The 26225-nt window shown below is 37.5% G+C and overlaps 1 protein-coding gene across 1 annotated transcript; it reads right to left on the bottom strand.

Annotated features, from left to right (window-relative positions):
- Positions 1–1737: 1737 nt before the first annotated feature.
- Positions 1738–25732, bottom strand: LOC592042 (deleted in malignant brain tumors 1 protein). Its single transcript, XM_011666393.2, has 9 exons — positions 25477–25732; positions 24989–25042; positions 24227–24535; positions 23137–23315; positions 22027–22212; positions 18877–19094; positions 18231–18330; positions 3544–3739; positions 1738–2092 (listed from the first exon to the last, which is right to left on the bottom strand). Exons 1-9 carry the CDS (start codon positions 25652–25654, stop codon positions 1935–1937), a joined length of 1578 nt encoding a protein of 525 aa, XP_011664695.2. The 5' UTR covers positions 25655–25732; the 3' UTR covers positions 1738–1934.
- Between the last annotated feature and the right edge of the window lie 493 nt (positions 25733–26225).

Here is a 26225-nt window from a genome sequence, read left to right as displayed (position 1 = left end):
TGGAGCTAATAACAGTTGATGAAAAGACCAATAGCAAAAAACGTAAAAAGCTTAAAAGCTTAAATTGTCACCTCTTGTTTCTGGAGGCAAAGTAATAAAACTATGACGTTTCTCGACAAGAATACTTCGATGTTGACTAAAAGGATAATGAAATACACACCAGTATTATGGTGAGAGCATGTTTAAGAAACGAGCTCAACGAGACATAATTCTAAGATACATTTAATCACTAGAAAAATGGAAGACATCTTTGTTCTTGAATAATCTTAAAGTAAGCTACATTACATGTATTTCAACATATTTCTTTTCTTTTCGATTTCAATGAAAGTTAACGGAAAAAGATAGACTTGACATCAGATAATGGTCAGAAAAATAGAACCCATCGAATTGCACCGAAGAAAACACATAACAAAAGGCGAACCATTTTACCTTCAAACTCTTTAGCCTATCTGAAAGATCTACATGTAACACGAGCGCAAAGACTTTCGAGAAATCAACCTAGAGCGATGTCAATAGCCCTGAGCGTCACCTTAGAGTGTGCGAACATCACAATGACATTATTACAAAATCTGAACGTGATCTCGAAAGGCAGTTTTGAGTTGATTTCTCAAAGTCTTTGTGATCGGGTTATACTTAACAGAAGCAAAACAAAACAAGAAGAACAACATTGTGACATTTATAATCCTACGCACTGCTAATCCCGACACAAAGAGCAAATTAATTATTTTTCTTCTGTGATAAGGAGCAACAATAAAGAGATTCTGCCATTTCTAAAATGGACGATGGAACAAAATGCAACTAAATACGTAAAAGATAAAATAAGTAAAACATAACGAATGTTAAATGAAAGAAGAAAAAAGAAGAAAAATGTAAGAGAGCTGTCTAAAAATCTACTGAGTAGCATAGAACACATACTCATACAGGTGTATATGCATTCATTTTATAGGCTGCCTACTGCCAGCTAAAGGTACGAATCTATATTTCTGGTTGGCTATCACACAGAATCAAAGTTTTATTTGCACAAAATAATGAAACAAGCACATGTCACCGTCTTAAATTTGTCAAACTAGACTACAACATTACGAATATTAAATGAAAGAAGAAAAAAAGAATTTAAAACTTGAGTTTGATAAGATCTGTCTAGAAATATATGGGAAAGCATAGAACACATACTCATACAGGCGTCTATGCATTGATTTTAGGCTTCGTACTTCTAGCTAAAGGTATCTTTTATATTTATGTTTGGCTATCACACAAACAAGGATTACCGGCAAAAAGAAGAAGAAACAATCATACATCTCAGAACACCAGTAAGATATCCTTCATTAAAGATAAACTTGAGTTATGGTAAAAAAAGAAAATGAATTCTCACAGAATCCAACGAAACTTACACTGAATGTTAAAGATTACAAATAAATGTCATGTGCCAAACAATTTTGGAAGAAAATGTATATTGGCTGAGTAATGAGCATAGAAAGATAAGGAAATCAGGGTAGTACTAGCCCCGACACCATGTGTGTTGTCCCATATACATCTTTCTGTGTAAGTGATTGTTACTTTACCAAGACTCTGCCAAATTTATGATGATTTTGATGACTCCAGAACTTTGCATTACACACCATTACTAACATGCTATATGATCAACTTTTCTGATCCATTCCACACCTTTTTTTTCACAATGCAATCGCATTACCAGAACTCAAGTTTATCTTTAAGAGGCTGCATTAAGTAAAAATCATTGCAGTTTTCTTGATGTTTGAATTAAAAGGTTTCCCCATTTCAGAGGTTTCTTTATCAACACAAGCTAAACAACGAATATCCAAAATGATTCCGTGCAAAGAGGAGCTATGACACTTTAAAATTATGCTTGTAAGTTTACTCCAATCAAAGGGATTTCTTCTTCTTCTTTTTTTCTCTCTCTCTCTCTCTCGTTATTAGTCCTGCTCAGTAACACCCACTCTGCGATAGCCAATCTGCTCGGGGCGAGGACGACGCGTGCGCACCAACAGCAGCACCATGATGACAGTAAGAGCGATAAGAACACAGAGGGCGCTAACGGCCACGATCATCAGGGAGTCATGAGACTCGGGTCCTGGAGAGTGAACGAAAAATTAACATGATATTAATAACATCAACAACAACAATAATAATAATAATGGTATAAATATACCGGGGCATACCTACATTTATACTACGCAAACATCGCACCAGAAAATGCTGAACTTTAAGATGCTCAAGCATTTCTGAATGAGTAAACTGTACATCGATGTGATTCTCTTTTAAAGGTAAGGGGGGCGTGCGCCCCCACGCCTCCTGGATCCGCCCCTGGAAGTGGTGGGTCCGCACTAGTCGACCTCAACGCACTTAGACTACGCCGACCTTTACTCCGACCTCACTATATTTCATCGCAACTAGCTCTAAACACGACCCTTACGCCGACCAAAATTGACATTTGACCTTTTACAAGGTTTGTTGGTTAACAATCGAAAATGAAAATTAGATTCCGCGCGGTTTAGATGCGGAAGCTGGGTTGCGGTCGACTAGTGCAGGCGGAAAATACGCTGAGTAAAGACTGCGTCGGTGGAAGGTCGTGTCAACTTAATCGTGGCAAGTTGGTGCGAGTGAGAGCATATGGACAACTAAAGTCAAATATGTGTGCAATAGTTATTACTGCAGGGAAAAACTTACGCCGACTAGGAAGCCCCTTGGACATGGCTATTGTCTTGTATTGTTCGTTGCTAATGGCCCGGTCCCACTGGCCGACGGACACAAAACGTATGCATAAAGGACACAGCGGACGAGCAAAATTTCGGGGGTGGCTCCATCCGTTTTCATCCGCTCCAGAAATGGACAAAATTTGCGAAAATTTGCGAAAACAGAACGGAAAATAACGGACGTGGGTAGTATGTAGCGGGGATGTTAAACGGATGTTCATCGGAAGCATAGCGGATGAAAGCGGATGGAAGTGGATGACAGCTTCGAATACTTTATATACGAGATGCATACGCTTACATCCTTTCTATTTCCGTGCTACTAACGATGTATAGACGTTCCACGTACCTTATCTTTCCTCCCTCTTTCCGTTTTCAGCTGCAGCGGATGTGAGTTGCGAGGATGCCCAGAGGATGCAGAGAGGATATAGCGGACGTTTACCGGATGATAACGGACATAGAACGTGTGTTGCTCGTATTTGTCGCGGATTTACATCGTACACGGCGGAAGTTCATCCGTTCTAAAAGTTTTGTGCAGCTCAAAACTTTTTGCGCGGATGAAATCACAGTGGACGGATGCTCGACGGATAGAGCGTATGAAACACGTATGCAATGAGTACACAACGGATGCATAGCGTTTTCCAACGGATGGCAAGATTTTTTTACGTTTTACATCCTCTTTGCATCCGTAAGTGCAGTGGGACCGGGCCTTTAATGTGACATGAATTCCTTTGCATTTTTGGTAATGTCGGATGTCGCCTTATCATAATGCACCGTGAACAAACAGGACATTATTCTTGTCAGCATTATTTACTCTACGGACACTACTCACCGTCATCAACGCTATCAAGCAACATATCCCTTTGGGAGCGTGAGGCATCGGAGAGCGGTCCGTTCGTGATGGTATGAGGTTTTGATCGTGAGCCTGTCGATTGCAGACTACGACGAGCTCGGGCTAGGCACCCCTGAGCGCAGCGGGTGCCAGAGTCGTTGTTATCACAGATCAAGATTGAGCAGTGGACGTAAACCTGTTTTGAAAGAGGACGGAGTTAGTTAAATGGCGACAAAAAATGTAAAGCATCTTTACGACATGATAGATGGTTTAACGCTAATGATAAGTTGTCGTAAATTATAACAAAGTCCCACATTTCGAATGTAATACCAACTGCACGCTACACAATCTGACTACGATCCGATTCGGATTCAGTAATCGAAAAATCATTGGATTTGAATTTTCATGTAAATCATTTCTTGTAATATGATCGGAATAGTTATGATTAATAAAATCTAAATTTTAAAAGATGCCAAGCCTTCTTTGAAAGAGACAAGCTAATGCGGTGGTCAAAACCCGCCGTACTTGCAGTACCGCCTCCGTACGGATTTGGGAGCACGCAGACACATCGTAGCACTGTTAGTGCACGAGGAACTTTCGCTGCGGTCGGGCTACCGATTCACCCCCAGTGCATGTGACGTGCGTGCCCGGTAGCGTTATTTTTTTATGCGGCACAGATTGGGGCTTTTTTTTAAAAGGGGTCTTGATTTACAGACTGTACTATAGACAGTATAAGTAGTAGAGGTCTGTTTTTAATAGTGTTACATGTAATCCACTACCGCATGGAAAATCATTACATCAACAATTAAAATCAAATTGGAAATCTGAAGAAGAGGCAGCACGTCGATAAGGAGAACATCACAATAATTAGTCAATGAAACTTAACTAACTTAAACGAATTAGAATGTTATCTAAACACATAGTTCGCGATGGATATACAAACTTCTTCGCAGCGCTAATCCGCTAGCGAACATGACTAGTCTCACGTACGTGCAGACACTATTCAGAAGGGAAAGAACGTACTTCCCATAGGTTTAACACGCGCCATGCCCCAATCTGTGCCGCATAAAAAAATAACGCTGCCCGGTACTGCCAACGAGTGCACAACGCACTGACTCTGTGCGTCTTTTAAAGGCGCACTTAGCACGTGTGTGCTGCGCACGTGTGTGTTGCGCACGTGATAAGTTCGTGGTCCGTGCTTACTCGCCACTTCCCCAGTTCAACTGTCCAATGAGCACGCAAAACTCACGTGGACCGTACCGAGTAAGCAATTACAACGCACGTTGTGCACACTGATTTATCCAGTATATAGTCTCTGCGCAACAGCTTGGACTTCTGGAGAACATCGGAATGTCGTCCTATATATACCTCGACATCGGGCGGAAAAACACACCGAGTTCATCGCACGTGCACGCACCTACAACGTGCGATTGAGTGAAGACACCGTACGTGAGCAGCACGCGTAAGTACGGTCTCCGTAAGATAACGTGGCAACCGCACGGAGACCGTACGATGCATGTACTTACACCGTGCGTGTGACGTGCGTTGCTGGTACTCCCTCCCTGCCTTTGCCACTCCCTCCCTAGTTTTCAGAAAAACGTGGCGGTCAAAAAACCGTACGGACTAAAAACACGCACGGTTGGTTGTGACCAACGCTTAAATCGGCTCAGTATTGTAGTGACGTCAGTAGTGCGATTGTCATATTATTTAGAACCTAAATCAGGAAGATGGTGTTTAATTAGATTGCAATATCCAATATGATTGCCATTTCTTCGAAACTCAGATCACAGGAGGATCTTATATTTAGGTGATACGTACGTAGACGTATCACCTTTTGATTTCGTCAAGATTTTTATTATTATTATTTATTAGGTGATACGTATGAAATATACGTATCACCTTTTGATTTCGTCAAGATTTTTCTTTATTATTTTTAGGTGATACGTACGTAGACGTATCACCTTTTGATTTCGTCAAGATTTTTATTATTATTAGGTGATACGTAACGAAGTCAACGTATCACCTTTTGATTTCGTCAAGATTTTTCTTTATTATTATTATTATTATTATTATTTATTTTTATTATTCTTCCTCGAATTTGTTCGCAGGATATCTCAAGACTGAATAAAGCCATTATCATGAAACTTTCAATGATGATAGATCTTAGTCTAACTTAGAACTGTGTGACTTTTCAGACAGTCAAGGTTATCGTGACGTCATCCAGGCGCCATTTTGTGAAAATCAACTTATGATCATATCTTCATAAAGAAAAGCCATTTTTCATTCATATTTATCATGATTAAACTCAATATCCGTCCAGTCAATTTCAAGTCAATAAATGCGCGCAAAAATGCGCGTACGCTTATGTCCGCGCGTTTACGCGCGCGAAAAAAATTAAAATGCTCCAAATCATCCCAATTTTTTTTTACATCCGTTTCAGGCCATATGGAGCATTTGATAAAAAAATTACGCACACGCGCATGCGCGCGCATTTTCGCGCGTACTGGCATTTTGCAATATAGAATCGCCGAATTTTTTCTGTCATTATATTTGATACATTTTTCCAAGCATTTTGATAACTTGTTCACCTTTTAATAACGCAATGAGCGTCCGTCAAAGTTGACAGCACGCGCAGATCTGCGTTATCTTTATCCACCATACATTGGCAAAAACATGCCTATACAAAATTCATTGTAACTGTTCAGAATGGATGGGAACTCCCAATATGTTTTCATATTTAGATAGATTATGAGTTGGAGATATGATTTCATGTCTCATTTGACCCTCAATTAACTCATGATGTCATCATAATGGCCTCCAAACTCAAAATTTCAATTTGCATATTATGACGTCAGCATATTTTTGGAAAATTAATTGTATCTCTGTAAATATTGATCAATTTTCTTTTAAATTTTGAAATGTTCTAGCTGAGACAATTTGCTACAAGTATAGTTGCCACAATTTTTCATTTTGACTAAGGCATCAAGGCGTACTTTTGCGATTAAAGGAGGCATGTCAATTTTTCACATTTTGCGTGTATTCTCTATGGGACATGACTTTTTCTCAAAACTGGATTCTACACTCCTGTCTTTTGCGAGCGAAATCTCCCATATTTTAGCTTTGTTTTCGCTGAGCTTCGAATATGTTGTAGCTGAGACAATAAGCTATCACACGTGTGCCTTTTATATTTCGATCAGATGCCGGGATTATGCTCATATTTCACTTGAAAAGTAGGATTTCTGAATTCCATTTCCCGTTTACGTGTAATCGCTATGGGAGATGTTTTGGTATATCGGTAACGCACTTGACTTCCAACCTCGAGATCACTGGTTCGAGTCCGGGTGTCTCCAACAATTTTTTGCTTCACTTTTTTTTTCCTTTTGACCTTCACTGTACCATCTCCTTTGATTATTTAAACACGTAGATTCGCAAATAATGTCATAAATAACCCTTTTTACTTTATTATTACCCTATTTTCACTTAATCCATTACTTTTTGCGTGTAATCCCTATGGGAGATGACTTTTTCTCAAATCTGGAGTCTACATTCCTGTCTTTTGCGAGCAATATCGCCGTTATTTCGGCTTGGATTTTGTTGATTTTTGAGTATGTTGTAGCTGAGACTATATGCTATCTAAATCAACCCTCATTTTTACAATAAGATGTCATGATCGCGCTCATGATCATCATTTTATAATGATGATAATCATTTATCAATTACATTTTCATTTCTTTGAATAAGATAAAATCGTCAAAAGGTGTTCTTCATGATGTAAATTAGAGTCAAATGTGTAACTGGTTACTGCACTGGTTCAAAGGTCATATATTGTTTCAATCTATCTTCCCTAGATCCATGATGATCAAGGAGACACAATTTAATCTTGACATATGAATAGATCATAATGGGAGAAGCATATGAATGGGAGAAGCATTTTACAAAATAATATATCGTGTAATGCATTATTCGTTATGTAAACCATTATCATACGTATCACCTAATTCGTCTAAGTGACGAATTAAAGTCTAGTTTATTTATTTATTTATTTATTATTATTCTTCCTCGAATTTGTTCGCAGGATATCTCAAGACTGAACGAAGCCATTGTTATGAATCTTTCAATGATGATAGATCTTAGTCTAACTTAGAACTGCGTGACTTTTCAAAGACTCAAAGTCATCGTGACGTCATCCAGGCGCCATTTTGTGAAAATCAACTAATGATCATATCTTTATAACGAATAATAATTTTTCATTCATATTTATCATGATTAAGATCAATATCCGTCCGGTCAAGTTGAGGTCAATAAACGTGCGTAAATGCGCGCGGGCGCGTTCGTCCGCGCGTTTACGCGCGCGCAAAAATTAAAAATGCTCTAAATCATCTCAAATTTTTTTTGCATACGTTTCAGGCCATATGGAGCATTTGACAAAAAATCATGCACACGCGCATGCGCGCGCGTTTTTTGTGCGCACTAGCATTTTGTAACATAGAATTGCCAAATTTTCTATTTCAGCGTATTTGGCACATTTTTCCAAGCATTTTGATAATTTGTTCACCTTTTAATAACGCAATGAGCGTCCGTCAAAGTTGACAGCGCGCGCGGATCTGCGTTATCTTTATCCACAATATATGGGCAAAAACATACCTATACAAAATTCATTGTAACTCTTCAGAATAGATATGAACTCCCAATATGTTTTCATATGTTGATAGATCATGAGTTGGAGATATGATTTCATGTCTCATTTGATCCTCAATTAACTCATGATGTCATCATAATGGCCTCCGAACTCAAAATTTCAATTTGCATATTATGCATATTTTTGGAAAATTGATTGTATCTCTGTAAATATGGATCAATTTTCTTTTTAATTTTGATATCTTCTAGCTGAGACAATTTTCTACAAATGTAATGTTCACAATTTTTATTTTTGACAAAAGTATCATGGTGTATTTTTGCGATTAAAGGAGGCATGTCAATTTTTCGCATTTTGCGTGTATTCTCTATGGGACATGACTTTTTCTCAAAACTGGATTCTACACTCCTGTCTTTCGCGAGCAAAATCTCCGTTGTTTTAGCTTCGTTTTCGCTGAGCTTCGGATATGTTGTAGCTGAGACAATGAGCTATCACAAGTGTGCCCTTTATTTTTCGATTAGATGCCGGGATCATGCTCATATTTCACTTGCAAAGTAGGATTTCTGAATTCCATTTCCTGTTTACGTGTAATCGCTATGGGAGATGTTTTGGTATATCGATAACGCACTTGACTTCCAACCTCGAGATCCCTGGTTCGAGTCCGGGTGTCTCCAACACTTTTTTTTCCACTTTTTTTTCCTTTTGAACTTCACTGTACCATCTCCTTTGATTATTTAAACACGTAGATTCGCAAATAATGTCATAAATAACCCTTTTTACTTTATTATTACCCTATTTTCACTTAATCCATTACTTTTTGCGTGTAATCCCTATGGGAAATGACTTTTTCTCAAATCTGGAGTCTACATTCCTGTCTTTTGCGAGCAATATCGCCGTTATTTCGGCTTGGATTTTGTTGATTTTTGAGTATGTTGTAGCTGAGATTATATGCTATCTAAATCAACCCTCATTTTTTCAATAAGATGTCATGATCGCGCTCATGATTATGATCATGATCATCATTATCATAATGATGCTAATCATTTATCAATTACATTTTCATTTCTTTGAATAAGATAAAATCGTCAAAAGGTGTTCTTCATGATGTAAATTAGAGTCAAATGTGTAACTGGTTACTGCACAGGGTCAAAGGTCATATATTGTTTCAATCTGTCTTCCCTAGATCCATGATGATCAAGGAGACACAATTTAATCTTGACATATGAATAGATCATAATGGGAGAAGCATATGAATGGGAGAAGCAAAATAATATATCGTGTAATGCATTATTCGTTATGTAAACCATTATCATACGTATCACCTAATTCGTCTAAGTGACGAATTAAAGTCTAGTTAGGTGATACGTAACGAAGTCTACGTATCACCTTTTGATTTCGTCAAGATTTTTCTTTATAATTATTATTATTTATTTTTATTATTCTTCCTCGAATTTGTTCGCAAGATATCTCAAGAATGAATAAAGCCATTATCATGAAACTTGCCATGATGATAGATCTTAGTCTAACTTAGAACTGCATGACTTTTCAATGACTCAAGGTCATCGTGACGTCATCTAGGCGCCATTTTGTGAAAATCAACTTATGATCATATCTTCATAACGGAAAGGAAATTCTCATTTATAATTATCAGGATTAAGATCAGTATCCGTCCGGTCAATTTCAGGTCAATAAATGCACGCAAAAATGCGCGTACGCGTTTGTGCGCGCGCGTAAAATTTTAAATTGCTCAAAATCGTCTTAAATTTTTTTTGCATACGTTTTAGGCCATTATAAGCATTTTATAAAAAAATCGCGCAAAACACGCGTTTTTGCGCGTTTTCGTTCGTCACGGCCGAACGAAAAATAATTACCCCTCAATTTTTTTTGACAGGATATTCCTCATATTTTTCTGAACAATTTGATACCATGTTCATCTTTTTATCACTATTAATAACGGAATGAGCGTCCGTTGAAGATAAATATCCGTGCGTGCGAGCTCATGTATTACATAGCATATATGGGCAAAAAACATGCCTATAAAAAGTACATCGGGATGAATAAGGACTGCCAATTTTGTTTCATATTTAGATACAGTATGAGTCGGAGATATGATTTCATATCTTATTAGGCCATTAAATACATCTTGACGTCATCATAATGGCCTTGAAAGTCAAAATACAATATTGCATATTATGACGTCATTATATTTATGGAAAATTTAGTGTATTTCTCATAATATTGACTGATTTTCTTCCAAATTTCGGTATCTTGTAGTTGAGGCAATTGCCTTCAAGGTAAATACACACTACTTTTTATTTCATTGACGTCATCATAGTACAAAATTCAATTAAAGGCCACATTTCAGAATTTTCTTAATTTGCGTGTTATGCCTAAGGAAGGTGAATTTCGTTCAAATCATGAATCTTCATGACATTGATCTTTGAGCACTATCTAGCTTATTTGTACTCTATGTTCTCCCAAATTCTGATACGGTGTAGCTAATAAATTATCTACAATATTGACGTACATCATTTATCATTTCGATGACATCATCATAGTGAAAATTTCAATTAAAGGCGACATGTCAGAATTTTCTTAGCGTGTTAGGCGACTTTTTCTGAAATCCTGATTCTACAAATCTCTATCGAATACCTGAAGGGGGCGCTATACCACTTTTAATGATGGTCTTTATCGTATTTATGATCATTATCATTAGATCATCATCGGCACACTTTCATGATAATAAAATAGCACGTATCACCTAATTCGTCAAAGTGACGAAGTAAAGTCTAGTTAGGTGATACGTATGAAATATACGTATCACCTTTTGATTTCGTCAAGATTTTTCTTTATTTTTTATTAGGTGATACGTACGTAGACGTATCACCTTTTGATTTCGTCAAGATTTTTCTTTATTTTTTTTAATTTTTTATTATTATTCTTCCTCGAATTTGTTCGCAGGATATCTCAAGACTGAATAAAGCCATTATCATGAAACTTGCCATGATGATAGATATTAGTCTAACTTAGAACTGCGTGACTTTTTAGAGAGTCAAAATTATCGTGACGTCATCCAGGAAAAGTATTTCTCATTCATAATTATCACGATTAAGATAAATATCCGTCCGGTCAAGTTGAGGTCAATAAAAGTGCGCAAATGCGCGCGTGCGCGTTCGTACGCGCGTTTACGCGCGCGCAAAAATTTAAAACGCTCCAAATCATCCCAAATTTTTTTTGCATACGTTTTAGGCCATAATTATGGAGCATTTGATAAAAAAATTACGCACACGCGCATGCGCGCGCGTTTTCGCGCGTACTGGCATTTTGCAACATAGAATCGCCGATTTTTTTCTGTCATCATATTCGGTACATTTTTCCAAGCATTTTGATAATTTGTTCACCTTTTATTAACGCAATGAGCGTCCGTCAAAGTTGACAGCACGCGCGGATTTGCGTTATCTTTATCCATAATACATGGGCAAAAACATGCCTATATAAAATTCATTGTAACTCTTTAGAATAGATAGAAACTCCTAATATTTTTTCATATTTGGATAGATTATGAGTCGGAAATATGATTTCATGTCTCATTTTATCCTCAATTAACTCATGACGTCATCATAATGGCCTCCAAACTCAAAATTTCAATTTGCATATTATGACGTTTGCATATTTTTGGGAAATTGATTGTATCTCTGTAAATATCGATCAATTTTCTTTTTAATTTTGATATGTTGTAGCTGAGACAATTTTCTACAAATGTAGTATTCACAATTTTTATTTTTGACAAAAGTATCATGGTGTATTTTTGCGATTAAAGGAGGCATGTCAATTTTTCGCATTTTGCGTGTATTCTCTATGGGACATGACTTTTTCTCAAAACTGGATTCTACACTCCTGTCTTTCGCGAGCAAAATCTCCGTTGTTTTAGCTTTGTTTTCGCTGAGCTTTGGATATGTAGTAGCTGAGACCATAAGCTATCACAATTTTGCTTTTTATTTTTCGATCAGATGCCGGGATTATGCTCATATTGCACTTCCAAAGTAGGATTTGAGCATTCGATTTCCCGTTTATGTGTAATTTCTATGGGAAATGTTTTGGTATATCGGTATCGGTAACCTGGTTCGAGTCCGGGTGTCTCCAACAATTTTTTTTTCTTCACTTCTTTTTCTTTTTGTCCTTTCACTGTACCATCTCCTTTGATTATTAAGACATGTAGATTCGCAAATAATGTATAAAACAACCCAATTTACTTTATTAATACCCTATTTTCACTTAATCTATTACTTTTTGCGTGTAATCCCTATGGGAGATGACTTTTTCTCAAATCTGGATTCTACATTCTTGTCTTTTGAGCAATATCGCCGGTATTTCTGCTTGGATTTTGTTGATTTTTTAGTATGTTGAGACAAGTTTCCACAAGATTTATATAGACTATCTAACATAATCATGACGTTATCATAGTCAAAAATTCAATCATAGGTAACATGTCAATTATCATATATAACAATCCTCAATCGAATACCTGAAGGAGGCGCTATACCACTTTTAATCATGGTCATCTGGATGGCATTGTTCTCAATTGCATCTCTTTCTTGCTCTTTTTTCCTTCTCCTCTCATGTTCTGCCCCTCTCCTTTTTTGTTCTGTCTCTGCATCTATCTATCTCTCTTCTCTTTCACCCTCTCCTTCTCTCTCTCTCTCTCTTGCCTTGCCTCCCTCTTATTCTCTTGGTCTGTCTTCCTCTGTCCTACAGTTGAAACTTCACTCATTGATAGACCATAATGGGAATAGTGAACGAAAGATGAAATCGTGATGTAGTGCGTCGAAATATCAGTCCAATGATTGGTAGGCTCTGCAATCAGACGAAAATTTGAGCTTGTTTAGTAAATTAATAGTTTAATCATTTAACAATTGTCTATCGAATACCTGAAGGGGGCGCTATACCACTTTTAATCATTGTCATCGTTATTTAAAACCAACAAATCATCATCATCAATATCGTCATTATCATATTCATGAATATTATCATTAGATCATCATTGGCACACTTTCATGATACAAAAATAGCTTACGTATCACCTAATTCGTCAAAGTGACGAATTAAAATCTAGTTTTTATTATTATTCTTCCTCGAATTTGTTCGCAGGATATCTCAAGACTGAATAAAGCCATTAACATGAATCTTTTACTGATGATAGATCTTAGTCTAACTTAGACCTGCGTGACTTTTTAAAAACTCAAAGTCATCATGACGTCATCTAGGCGCCATTTTGTAAAAATCAACTTATGATCATATCTTCATAACGGAAAGACAATTCTCATGTATAATTATCAGGATTAAGATCAATATCCGTCCGGTCAATTTCAGGTCAATAAATGCGCGCAAAAATGCGCGTACGCTTACGTGCGCGCGTTAACGCGCGCGAATTTTTTTAAAATGCTCAAAATCATTCCAAATTTTGTTTGCATACGTTTTAGGCCATTATAAGCATTTCATAAAAAATCACGCAAAACACGCATTTTTGCGCGTTTTCGTTCGTCACGGCCGAACGAAAAATAATTCCTCTGCAATAATTATTGACAGAATGTTTCTCATATTTTTCCGAACAAATTGATACCATGTTCATCTCTTTATCACTATAAATAACGGAATGAGCGTCCGTCCAAGATAAATATCCGCGCGCGCGAGGTCATGTATTACATAGCATATATGGGCAAAAACATGCCTATAAAAAGTACATCGGGATGAATAAGGACTGCCATAAATGCATCTTGACGTCATCATAATGGCTTGAAAGCCAAATAAAAAATTGCATATTATGACGTCATTATATTTATGGAAAATTTAGTGTATTTCTCATAATATTGACTGATTTTCTTCCAAATTTCGGTATCTTGTAGTTAAGGCAATTGCCTTCAAGATAAATACACACTACTTTTTATTTCATTGACGTCATCATAGTACAAAATTCAATCAAAGGCCACATTTCTTAATTTTCTTAATTTGCGTGTTATGCCTAAGGAAGGTGAATTTCGTTCACATCATGAATCTTCATGACATTGATCTTTGAGCACTATCTAGCTTATGAGTACTCTATGTTCTCCCAAATTTTGATTCGGTGTAGCTAATAAATTATCTACAATATTGACGTACATCATTTACGTTAATATATCATTTCTGGCAGTTTATATGCACTAGTTACAATTTGTATTACCTATTTTAATTTGAAGTATATTTACAGTACTCTTGTTTGGACACTCATGATTATTGTTATTCATATAAATATACTTTTTCGGCAGTACTATTCTATCGTTATATTTTTAGATATTTATCTTGATTATTTATTGTTTGTTTTAAATATGTCATTTGATGTACCATTATCATTTTTATGTTAATTCGATGTATTTACATTGTTTCACACGGCCCCAATGGAAATCAGTCTTGTAACTGTTTGGGTTTTTTTAACCGTGTATAAATAAAGATATCAATTCAATATCAAAATCATTTCGATGACATCATCTTAGTGAAAAATTCAATTAAAGGCGACATGTCAGAATTTTCTTAGTTAGCGTGTTAGGCGACTTTTTCTGAAATCCTGATTCTACAAATCTCTATCGAATACCTGAAGGGGGCGCTATACCACTCTTAATCATGATCTTTATCGTATTTATGATCATTATCATTAGATCATCATCGGCACACTTTCATGATAACAAAATAGCACCTAATTCGTCAAAGTGACGAATTAAAGTCTAGTTTATTTATTTATTATTATTCTTCCTCGAATTTGTTCGCAGGATATCTCAAGACTGAATAAAGCCATTATCATGAAACTTGCCATGATGATAGATCTTAGTCTAACTTAGAACTGCGTGACTTTTAAAAGACTCAAAGTCATTATGACGTCATCTAGGCGCCATTTTGTGAAAATCAACTTATTATCATATCTTCATAACGGAAAGTAATTTTTCATTCATATTTATCATGAATAAGATCAATATTCGTCCGGTCAATTTCAGGTCAATAAACGTGCGCAAATGCGCGCGGGCGCGTTCGTGCGCGCAAAAATTAAAAATGCTCTAAATCATCTCAAATTTTTTTTGCATACGTTTCAGGCCATATGGAGCATTTGACAAAAAATCATGCACACGCGCATGCGCGCGCGTTTTTTGTGTGCAATAGCATTTTGTAACATAGAAATGCAAAATTTTCTATTTCAGCGTATTTGGCACATTTTTCCAAGCATTTTGATAATTTGTTCACCTTTTAATAACGCAATGAGCGTCCGTCAAAGTTGACAGCGCGCGCGGATCTGCGTTATCTTTATCCACAATATATGGGCAAAAACATACCTATACAAAATTCATTGTAACTCTTCAGAATAGATATGAACTCCTAATATGTTTTCATATGTTGATAGATCATGAGTTGGAGATATGATTTCATGTCTCATTTGATCCTCAATTAACTCATGATGTCATCATAATGGCCTCCGAACTCAAAATTTAAATTTGCATATTATGACGTTTGCATATTTTTGGAAAATTGATTGTATCTCTGAAAATATCGATTTTTTTTCTTCAAAATTTTGATATGTTGTAGCTGAGATAATTTCCTACAAATATAGTGTACACAATTTTCCTGTTTGACAAAGGTATCATGGCGTATTTTTGCAATTAAAGGAGGCATGTCAATTTTTCACATTTTGCGTGTATTGTCTATGGGACATGACTATTTCTCAAAACTGCATTCTACATTTCCGTCTTTCGCGAGCAACATCTCCGTTGTTTTGACTTTTTTTTTCAGTGAACTTCGAGTATGTTGTAGCTGAGACAATGAGCTATCTCCAATGTGTACTTCATTTTTCGATCATATGCCGGGATCATGCTCATATTTTACTTGCAAAGTGGGATTTTAGAATTCCATTTTCGTTTACGTGTAATCGCTATGGGAAATGTTTTGGTATATCGGTAACGCACTTGACTTCCGACCTTGAGATCCCGGGTTCGAGTCCGGGTGTCTCCCAAAAAAAAATTCTGAACTTTTTTTTTCTTGTTGACCTTTCACTGTACCATGTCCTTTAATTATTCGAACACGTAGAATCGCAAATAATGTAATAAACAACCCTATTTACTTTATTGTTTCCCTATTTTCACTTAATCCATTACTTTTTGCGTGTAATCCCTGTGGGAGGTAATTTTTTCTCAAATCTGGATTCTACATTCCTGTCTTTTGCGAGCAATATCGCCGTTATTTCTGCTTGGATTTTGTTGATTTTTGAGTATGCTGTAGCTAAGACTATGTGCTATCTAAATCACCCCTCATTTTGTCAATAAGATGTCAGGATCCCGCTCATGATTATGATCTTCATCATGATCATCATGATCATCATTATCATAATGATGATAATCATTTATCAATTACATTTTCATTTCTTTGAATAAGATAAAATCGTCAAAATGTTATCTTCATGATGTAAATTAGAGTCAAAGGTGTAACTGGTTACTGCGCAGGGTCAATGGTCATATTTTTTCAATCTATCTTCCCTAGATCCATAATGATCAAGGGGACACAATCTTAATGGATGAAGCATTTCATGAAATAATATGATATCGTGTAATGCATTCTTTATTATGTAAACCATTAGCATACGTATCACCTAATTCGTCAAAGTGACGAATTAAAGTCTAGTTTTAATTGAGTCTGTTGTTAGAGGTATTACAAAGTTTTGGTATGGGATCATGAATTTGGTTTAAATGAACATATTGGAAGCATATGCGATCCTACAATATTCAATGATCGTTGTCGCGGTTGAAATCGAGTTTAAAGTAATGCAATTGTAAATAATAAACTCTTTCTGTTGTTTAGCTCCCTGTCAAGGTCAAGCTATTAATTAAGCTATAAAACAATGTTTCTTGACTACAATCGACCAATTTGCTATTCCCGTTTAGAAATTATATATCACAACTACATCCACAGGGGTATCCAAATATATCAAAATTGTAAAGAATCACTATCCAACCAATTTTCAAAATTTCCCAAAACTTTGTATTACCTTTAAGTCAAGTAGCACATGCTTTCGTTTGCACTCGTTGTCTGCACCGTCCGGAGCAACTTTATAAAACCAACCAGACGTCCGTAGGTTACCTAACGCTTCATAAATGAAGCTAACTATGAAGACTTTAAGATTTTTAAGTAACGCTCAACCTAATCCTAACCCTAACCATAGGTCTTCGACGTTCATGAACATAAACCCTATTGGTGGGGTATTCTAAAGTTAAGTCAACCGTTTATTTTACAATCACTGTATGTCACTCTTACATGTCGCATCAGAGACCGCACATTTCACTAACGCAGTACTACCAGCGTGTCCACACACAAAACAATTTATCCCGAAACTCTATAACGATACGTCGTATAAAGAATCATCGTATAAATTCCAGGATGTCCACACACAAGAAACGTCGTCACTAAAGAATCATCGTATAAATTTCAGGGTGTCCACGCACACAAAAAAGTTATCCCGAAACTCTATAACGAAACGTCGTATAGGTGCGCAGTTTGCTACTGCGCAGTCGAAACCGAAACAGAAACACATGTGCAGCACCACTAGTACTAGTATTTGCATTGACTGTGCCACTGGAACAATGCATGCAGTATATTTATGTATAATCAGCTGGCTGCGCAGCGGTCATGAAACGGAAGCAGAAATGAGAGCTCATATCTCCTTTCGCTCGAGGTCACGTTAAGCCCCGCCCAGTTAGACTAGTTCCGTCCACACACAAAATGTCCGTGATTAGGCGTGATTCTTTATCGAGTTTCAGTTCGAAACGATGCGTTCCGTTAGACTAGTTTCGTTATACGACGTATCGTTAGTGAGCGTCCACACCTACAATTTTCATCGTAAAACTATCGCGAAACGGGATCACTATCGCGAAACGGTATAGCTAATCACGGAAAATGTTGTGTGTGGACAGGGGGTAAGTCAAAGATGACGCAGCGGGTGCAACGGATACGAGGGGTACAAAGGGCCGTTGTTGACACTCACCTTGTCGTAATCGCCAATGAAGGCGAAAGCATCAATACTAAATCCCTTGAAAGTTGGAGAGGCCCAATTGAAGATGACTGTTGTGCTGTCCACGGCACATCTAAAAAATCACAAAAACATGTATACAAAATAAATTGGCTGTCATAATGATTTACGTCGTGCAATTTTAAAGCTTTAGGGTAATGCAGGAGCAGATTAGGACTGAAATTTGTTTGAGAATTTTGATGCGACAGGCCAACTCAACCTCTAGGATTTATATAAACCGACCATCAGAGCACAACTCGACCGACCCTCAAGGCATCATATCGAGCGGCCGGTAGGTTGCAATTTCCCAGACCCCCATCGCCAGTCCGTCCCTTAGGAACGACACAGTGTATGTCCATTCATAAGAGGAGGTGCACTGATCTTACTTTGTGAATGAAATGCACAAATCTGCGACCACCCAAAAAAAAAACACCAACAAAATAACAACAACAAACGAGAGGAAAAAAAAGCAAAAAAGAAGAAGAAATCATTAGCAACAAGAAAGAGAGAAAACCGAATCCATAGAAAATATAGTGTAGCTAAGCCTCATTCTGTACATTTTAATCAAGAAACAGGATCAGATTAAAAACCGAGTAAGCAAAGGTAGAAAAGAAAAATCCACCCATTCTCGATGATATCATAGCGGTGGTCGTCCCTTGGGTCCGGCGACCCCGTTGCCCAGCACGACTCGATGAGAAGCGTAAGGTTCGTGACGGACGTCAGACGGACGCCGAAGTATAGCGGTTTGCCGAGGGTAACTTTGCCGGAATCGTTGGCAGGTTGGTGGAAGCCTGGGTTTGTATACCGGTCAAGGTTTAGCGAGAACTCTCCGTACCCTACCTAGATGGTGAGTACACATTGACAGATATATATTTCGATCATTCGATGTATACGTGTGTCAAAGACAGACATGGGTATATGGGACACAAAAGGGACATCAAAGTTTGGTCGAGATATATAAACTAACATAATTTCAAATATGATATAAATTCTACAGCAATCATTTTCATGTGACATACCAAGAGAGAATTCGCAATGTACTTCCGACCTTTATCAGAACTAAACCCTTAATGAAATGTTGAAAACAAAAGAAATACAAATACATGATAATAATAATAACATAAATGAATCCATTTATATAAAGGGCAAAACACATTAAAAAGTAAATCGTTATGCACTTAGATTGAAAAGCAAAGAGAAAAATAGGGTAATGAGTTCCTTTTACTTGTGATTAACAATTGAATTAAATATGTTTTCAGGGTGGCTTAAACTTATCTATTGTGGCAAAGTTTCTAAGAGAGTCTGGGAGACTATTTCATAAAACTTGGGCAGCATGGGCAAATCAACGGTCACCATATGTGTTTGTCAAAATAGGAGGAACAACAAATATATTATTTTACATGATCGAAGATTTCTCACTGGTTTATAAAAATTGAGTTATTCATTTAACCAAGAGGGAGCTAATTCATAAAAACATTTATAAGCTAATAACAATATTTTTAACTGGATGCGAGACCGGACTGGTAACCAATGTACATTTCTGAAAACAGGGGATATTGAATCATGTTCCTTAAAGGCATCGTTTAACAATGTAAAATCTGAGATGCATGGCCCTTCGTGTTATCAGTGTCTGTGATATGGTGTCATATTGAAGCCCTAACACAATTGCGCTTCAGATTATGAAGTGCCTCAAAAAAGTAAAAATCTTTGAGTGACCGGTTTTACCTTACTCATTTCCCCAATAGAATGTCAAACGTTCTGTTGTACATCTATCAATAAAAAGTTGTGCAAATGAAGCTGAGCTACACTTTTGTGCTTTCAAAAGAGAGCTTGTTATCAAAGGTAACCCCAAGATTTCTACATATTTTGATAGCTGCCTTAATTTCGATTTCATCTTAATCAAACATAAGGCCAGACATAAGATCAAGCATAAGATCAAACAAACAAGGAATAAGATGGTGTGCACCCTCTTTGACCGACTCACAACTGCAGAATATCATTCATGAATTAAAAAGGTGCGTTTTCAGCAAGGACTTAAACTCGTCAAGAGAATGAGTATTATGAATATGCGCTGGTAAATTATTCCAAAGGATAGGGGCATTTACTAAAAAGGCTCGATGGCCATATTTGTAACGGTACGAGGTCCAAGGGTTAACTGCAAGGTCGATGGTGATTGAAGAGGTCTTAAAGAACTAGAAGAACGTAAGGAAATCAAATCTGAAAGATATTTAGGGGCTTGGCCATGGAGAATTTTGTATGTCAGAAGAAGAACTTAAAATGTTATACGATGGTGAATGGGAAGCCAATGAAGAGAACGCAATATTGGGGTTATGTGCTCAAATATTCTGGAGAAAGTATTAAACAAGCCTTGCAGCAGCATTCTGAATTATCTGAAGGGGAAGTAGGTATTAATGAGGAAGGCCAGCAAAAAATCTCATTAATTTCCCTTTTTATCCCCCAAAACTTGATTCCCCCCTGCCTTTGCCCGGGTTTTATGATTTGTATCATATTGCGTGCATGATATTTCACAAAATATTTTATGAACTTTGAAGTATTGATACTATTATTTGAATAATGTATATTCATAATATTTGATTTGTATATAAATAGTTTATCAAAATTAACATTTTCATGATTTATACTTATACTGGTTTCCTCCAACCAGAGAACTGGAAAAGTCGACGTCCCCTTGTTTGCCTTGATAAAAATCCTAATTTTGGGCGGATTTTTTTGCTCCAGGGCAATATCTTAAGAAGTTGGGTCTATAGAGCCTTTTATACAAAATACAAGACTTTCATTTTTGTATTTATTTTGTATTTATTTTGTATTTTTTGTTGGGGGGAGGGGGAAGGGAGTACCCTATTGTGTCCCCCACCCTAACAAATTGTCTCCCCCTGATTGACGCCCATGTCTTTCTGAAATTCTGACGGTCGATTTTGAGCACAAAAGGAGAAAGGCCTGCGTTTAAGTTCATCACCAAACCAAGGTGAGTCCGGACGACATCTGACTGTTTTTGTTACTTATGGAGGATGTTTGTATAGACGTTGGTGTCATTTGCCCATGGTAGCCACTGCTCTTTCTACGGGTCCTACATTTATTATTATTAAATTATTTAATATCCATTTAATAAACCTAGATCTAAAGTGACAAAGTTAATGTGGCCTAATATCCCTGTTCAAGGGTGTAAGCACTCAGCAAGGGGCGAACCTTGGACCTCTTATATGAGAGTCAAGAGCCTAAACAATAATAATTATGAAAATATAAATAATTATAATAGTAATAATATTGATAACAATAATAATAATAATAACATAGCAATGGTGTATTCTGATAGAGTACTGAAGTGCTAATTCCTAATCCGTAGTCGTCCAGGTGACTGGTTCTAAACACCAGAGACTGTACACGAGGTTCAAAGCAAAATCATTCAAGCAACGGGCTTGAGTAGAGAGAATTCTGTGTTTGGGGCTGATGTGATAACCACAGTTTAGCGCAACATTGGTTTGGAGCCAGCAACGTTCACAACTTCGCCAGTATAACGTCACACTCCGGTAATTCTATTCAGCCCAAATGTCCACACACTGTGGTGCTCCTGGCTATTAAACATGATTTTATACTGTTCTTGCAAAAGGAATTTAGTGCCGAGCTGGGATTAGAACCCTCAACACTCAGATTGATAGCCAAGTGAATGCACCACTATTCCACGACATCTCCACCCAACGTCGCTCCTACCAGAATTCACTTTACTTAAGCTACCAATTAATTGAATCCTCACCTCTTCGAAAAGATACAGATTTGCTTCAGGCAAGAAGGACTCTCCCAAGACCCGTGACCTCTCCAGGTAGCAAGTAACAGGGATATGAAGATAGTGTTCTCTGGTAAGTAGCTCATTGGTTCCATTTTCAGGGCGAGGCTTGTAATGCGTCACCATGTTGGTAAACAGTATGTAGTTGTCGTGTTGCTGCGGGTATCGATCGGTGGGGGGGGGGGGGGGGCAAGGGCACATTTAAGGAAACTGTTATTAGAGAAACTGTTATGGGGATCAAAAAGTAACAGTCTACCGTATTTCTAAGAACAGGTACACTTTTAGCTATTCTACCGATGATGATGATGATGATGATGATAATGATATAAGTGTTGACAATAATTTTGATAAGAAACGAATAATTCATTTTTGTACTGGGTAACCATCTGACTGAAGAGGTGCAAATGCAGAATAAATGGGTTTTCCAAAAGACATTAGTGCTATGAAAGGGACTCTCACCCGTACCTAGTGGTCCAAAAACCACCTACTATATCTAGTATACTATAACACTTATACAAGGCCGAAAGTAATATAAAACCTCAACAATAATATAATCTTCTGATTTACTATCGTCTACCAAAACGTCGAAAATTGGAATAATAGAAATAGAGTACGAATAACGACAAAGAAAAAATATCTGTCTGATCGTCTTTGGTCTTTATTGCCACCCATACATCGGTTGTCTTTTTTAGGGTTTACGCCCCAACCTTCGTCGAGCCTTTGGGCCTAGAATACCCTGATTTTGAAAAAGAGGAAAGAAATTCATTCGGCCTGATAGACGGCTTCAATATTAAAAACAAAGAAAACAACCTTGGGTCTTGGACCCTGATAGATGGACCTAAAAAGATACTTTGATCAGAACCACACTGTGTAATTTATCTAGCCAAAATATAGTCATTATGATACAGATGTTAGACATGTGTGTCTCCAGATGCATCTATTACTGATGGGAAATAATCTTCTAAGAGCAGAAAGAATGGAACTACGTTTCATGAAAGGAATTACTGTAAAAGTCTGTAATCATTATCAAGTAGTATTTTTGTGATGTATCAAGGGTACATAAAGACCTATTGACCATACCTCTTGCGTAGTACCACATCTGTCGTACATGGTGGTGATCGCAACATGCTCACTGTCGTGATCGTATCCAACACAAGACTCGTCTTTGAAATGGACATCGCGGGCGTCTTCGCTGATCTCGAGAAGGGTTCTGTCCATAATGAGGGTCATCGAAACGCTGTCACAAGTCAGGTCTGCCTCTGCGAGAAGATATCAAATGCATGCATGATCAAAATATGATCTAAGTGCTCTTGCAATTTATGGACCTTACATGGCCAGAGTCCATTTTCAAGGGGCTAATTATATCTTAATTTCTTCCTTAAATCTGCATCAGTAATGTTTTATACATTGTGTTTTACCTCATTTTTTTCAACAGAATCATCTCTCTAGAGTGAAAATACAAAAATGTATTGAACGTTCAATGCACGGTAAAAATATGTTCAGTTCATATGACAACCCGCCACCAACAAATAAATAATTCGTAGTTTTCACGTGAGACGGTTATCGTACACAATTTGAATCTAAGAAAACATTACGTTGATTTGTCTGCTGAATGGTGTAATTTCCTTATTATATTTGATTAACTGTGGTAATGGAAATTGTGCAGGCAAGGGGTCAATATTATCACGGTTATTCAACCATTTTGTTTGTGAGTGTGTGCTGCTGCTCATTTTGCAATTCATTTTCAGCGCGATGTCACTCTAACATGGTGCGTTGAAAACCGAACCTCTCTCTGACACAGTCCTGCATCACTAATCACTGACGCCGCGTGTGCAACGAGTAATTTGCGAGCACAAAACCTGGTCGGAATGCATGGTCGAGGGTCCGAGCAAGGAGCCTATACAGATACTGTAGTCAATATGCCCTGTACTGTAGTGCTGATGACTTATTTGAGAAAACCAGAGACTGAGTTAGGCTCTGCTCAAGACTTTATGACATTTTGTTGAAGTGTCGAATGAAAGCACGTGCCTATAAGAAAAGATTTTTATGATGTTACAGCTTCGGTGCTCTATAGCGCCTCGTGTGCAACGGGTTCAGGGGGCAGTGCCACTATTGAATAAAAACAAACAAACAGACATCGAACAAAACAAAAAAAATCATGTGTGTTTACGATTAGGCAAGCAGACAACACTGGCATCGTCCCCATGGCCGCAGTCGTGATTTCCGAAACCGTAATGCGGGCAGTCGAAAATGTGTGTCTCATTGCCCCAGCAATTGACGTCATCCATCCAGATCGGACCACTACCCTGGCCGAAGCGTGCCTGGCTCGGGGCACTGAGGGCATCCCGGTAGCCTAGACTTCTGCAGACCACACGTGCGTCCTCTATGCCCCAATAGTCGTCACAGACGGTTCCCCAAGATCCGTTGTGGAATACCTCTACTCTTCCTTCGTGTGTTTCGTTACCATTCACGAGACGAACTGTGGAAGACATAAAAGCTTGGAATCTTTTTCAACACATATGCAGCGGGATTTTGAAGAAAAAAAACAAAACATTGGCGGGGGCAAGAGAGATGTGATCGATCAAGATTGAGTTTCCAAACTCTCTATGTGGGGTTTATACGAAATTACTACGCCTTTAAAGCAACCATTCTATTAAACTATAACTATATTTACTTCAGCGGAAAGCTCATGACCTCAGGAATTTGGCAAACAATAATTCAGATTTGTTGAAGTCTTAATTATGTCATTTAAAAAAGGAAAACACGAATATCGACAAAATATTTCAGATTTTTTAAAATACGTAATTAAGTCGTCAACAAACACGAATCTTTAATCATTATTCTCTTGCCCAAATGAAACAAATTAAAGGACAAGTCCACTCGAAAAATAACTTATTTTCAATAAAAGCAGAAAAATCAGACAAAAACTCACCAGTATTAGCTTGGTGAGTAGTAGGGTTGACTTCCGTTGTTGTTGGTATTTCTTCTGCGAATTATGATGACAGGAAAGAATGAAACACGACGGAGCAAAAGGCAATTTTCTATTCAAACTTTTGAAATTGTATTTTTATATTGAATCAAAATAATTATGATAGCTTTCACGATGGAATTCATATTCAAATTTAAGAGAGATATTTATAGGGTGTAAATAATTTATTCTAGTTTTCTATTTGCGATCAACGGTCCATCCTTTACATATTTAATTAAAAATCCGACCCCGGGTTAAGGATCACGTTTAACGAAGGAAAAAGGTAGACCTCGGATTACCTTCATTATAGTTGATGCATCATATCATAAACAAAATTGGATTTAGATCTTAAATAGAGTATGGGTCAATGTATTCTTAAAATTCCCCCATGCCCCCCTCCTGGATCTGTCACTTTAATGACGGTGTATTCGAAATTCGAATCAGATACAAACCTCGATACACATGTATGCCGCGTAGATCTTTGAAAGTGCTGCGGTAGTAAAAACTGTAACCGCTGCTACTGTCGGTTGATGTTACACCAATTGCATCTTTAGTCGTATCCGTCCATAGTATACTGTCGTCGACGACTGCTAGGTCCCAAGGAGCAATCGATGTCGCCAGATGAACCATTCTGTCGTTGCCCCAGAGGTCGACGGACTCGATTTTATTGGTCCCATCGTCACACCAGTAGACCCGCGAACCTATAGGCATCGATTCACGAAGCCGTCATAAATACATGTTCACTGACATCTTATTGAAACGTATCTCGATCTTATGGCCCGGTCCCACTGGCCGATGGACGCAAAACGTATGCATAAAGGAGACAGTGGACGAGCAAAATTTCGGGGGTGGTTCCATCCGTTTCCATCCGCTCTAGAAATGGACAAAATTTGCGAAAATTTGCGAAAACAGAACGGAAAATAACGGACGTGGATAGTATGTAGCGCGGATGTTAAACGGACGTTCATCGGAAGCCTAGCGGATGAAAGCGAATGGAAGTGGATGACAGCTTTGAATACTTTATAATATACGAGATGCATACGCTTACATCCTTTCTATTTCCGTGCTACTAACGATGTATAGACGTTCCATGTACCTTATCTTTCCTCCCTCTTTCCGTTTTCAGCTGCAGCGGATGTGATTTGCGATGATGCCCAGAGGATGCAGAGAGGATACAGCGGACGTTTAACGGATGATAACG

Source organism: Strongylocentrotus purpuratus, unplaced genomic scaffold (genome assembly GCF_000002235.5).
Source record: "Strongylocentrotus purpuratus isolate Spur 01 unplaced genomic scaffold, Spur_5.0 spur5_scaffold_4, whole genome shotgun sequence".
NCBI lineage: Eukaryota > Metazoa > Echinodermata > Echinoidea > Camarodonta > Strongylocentrotidae > Strongylocentrotus > Strongylocentrotus purpuratus.
This window is presented reverse-complemented; position numbering and strand designations above follow the sequence as displayed.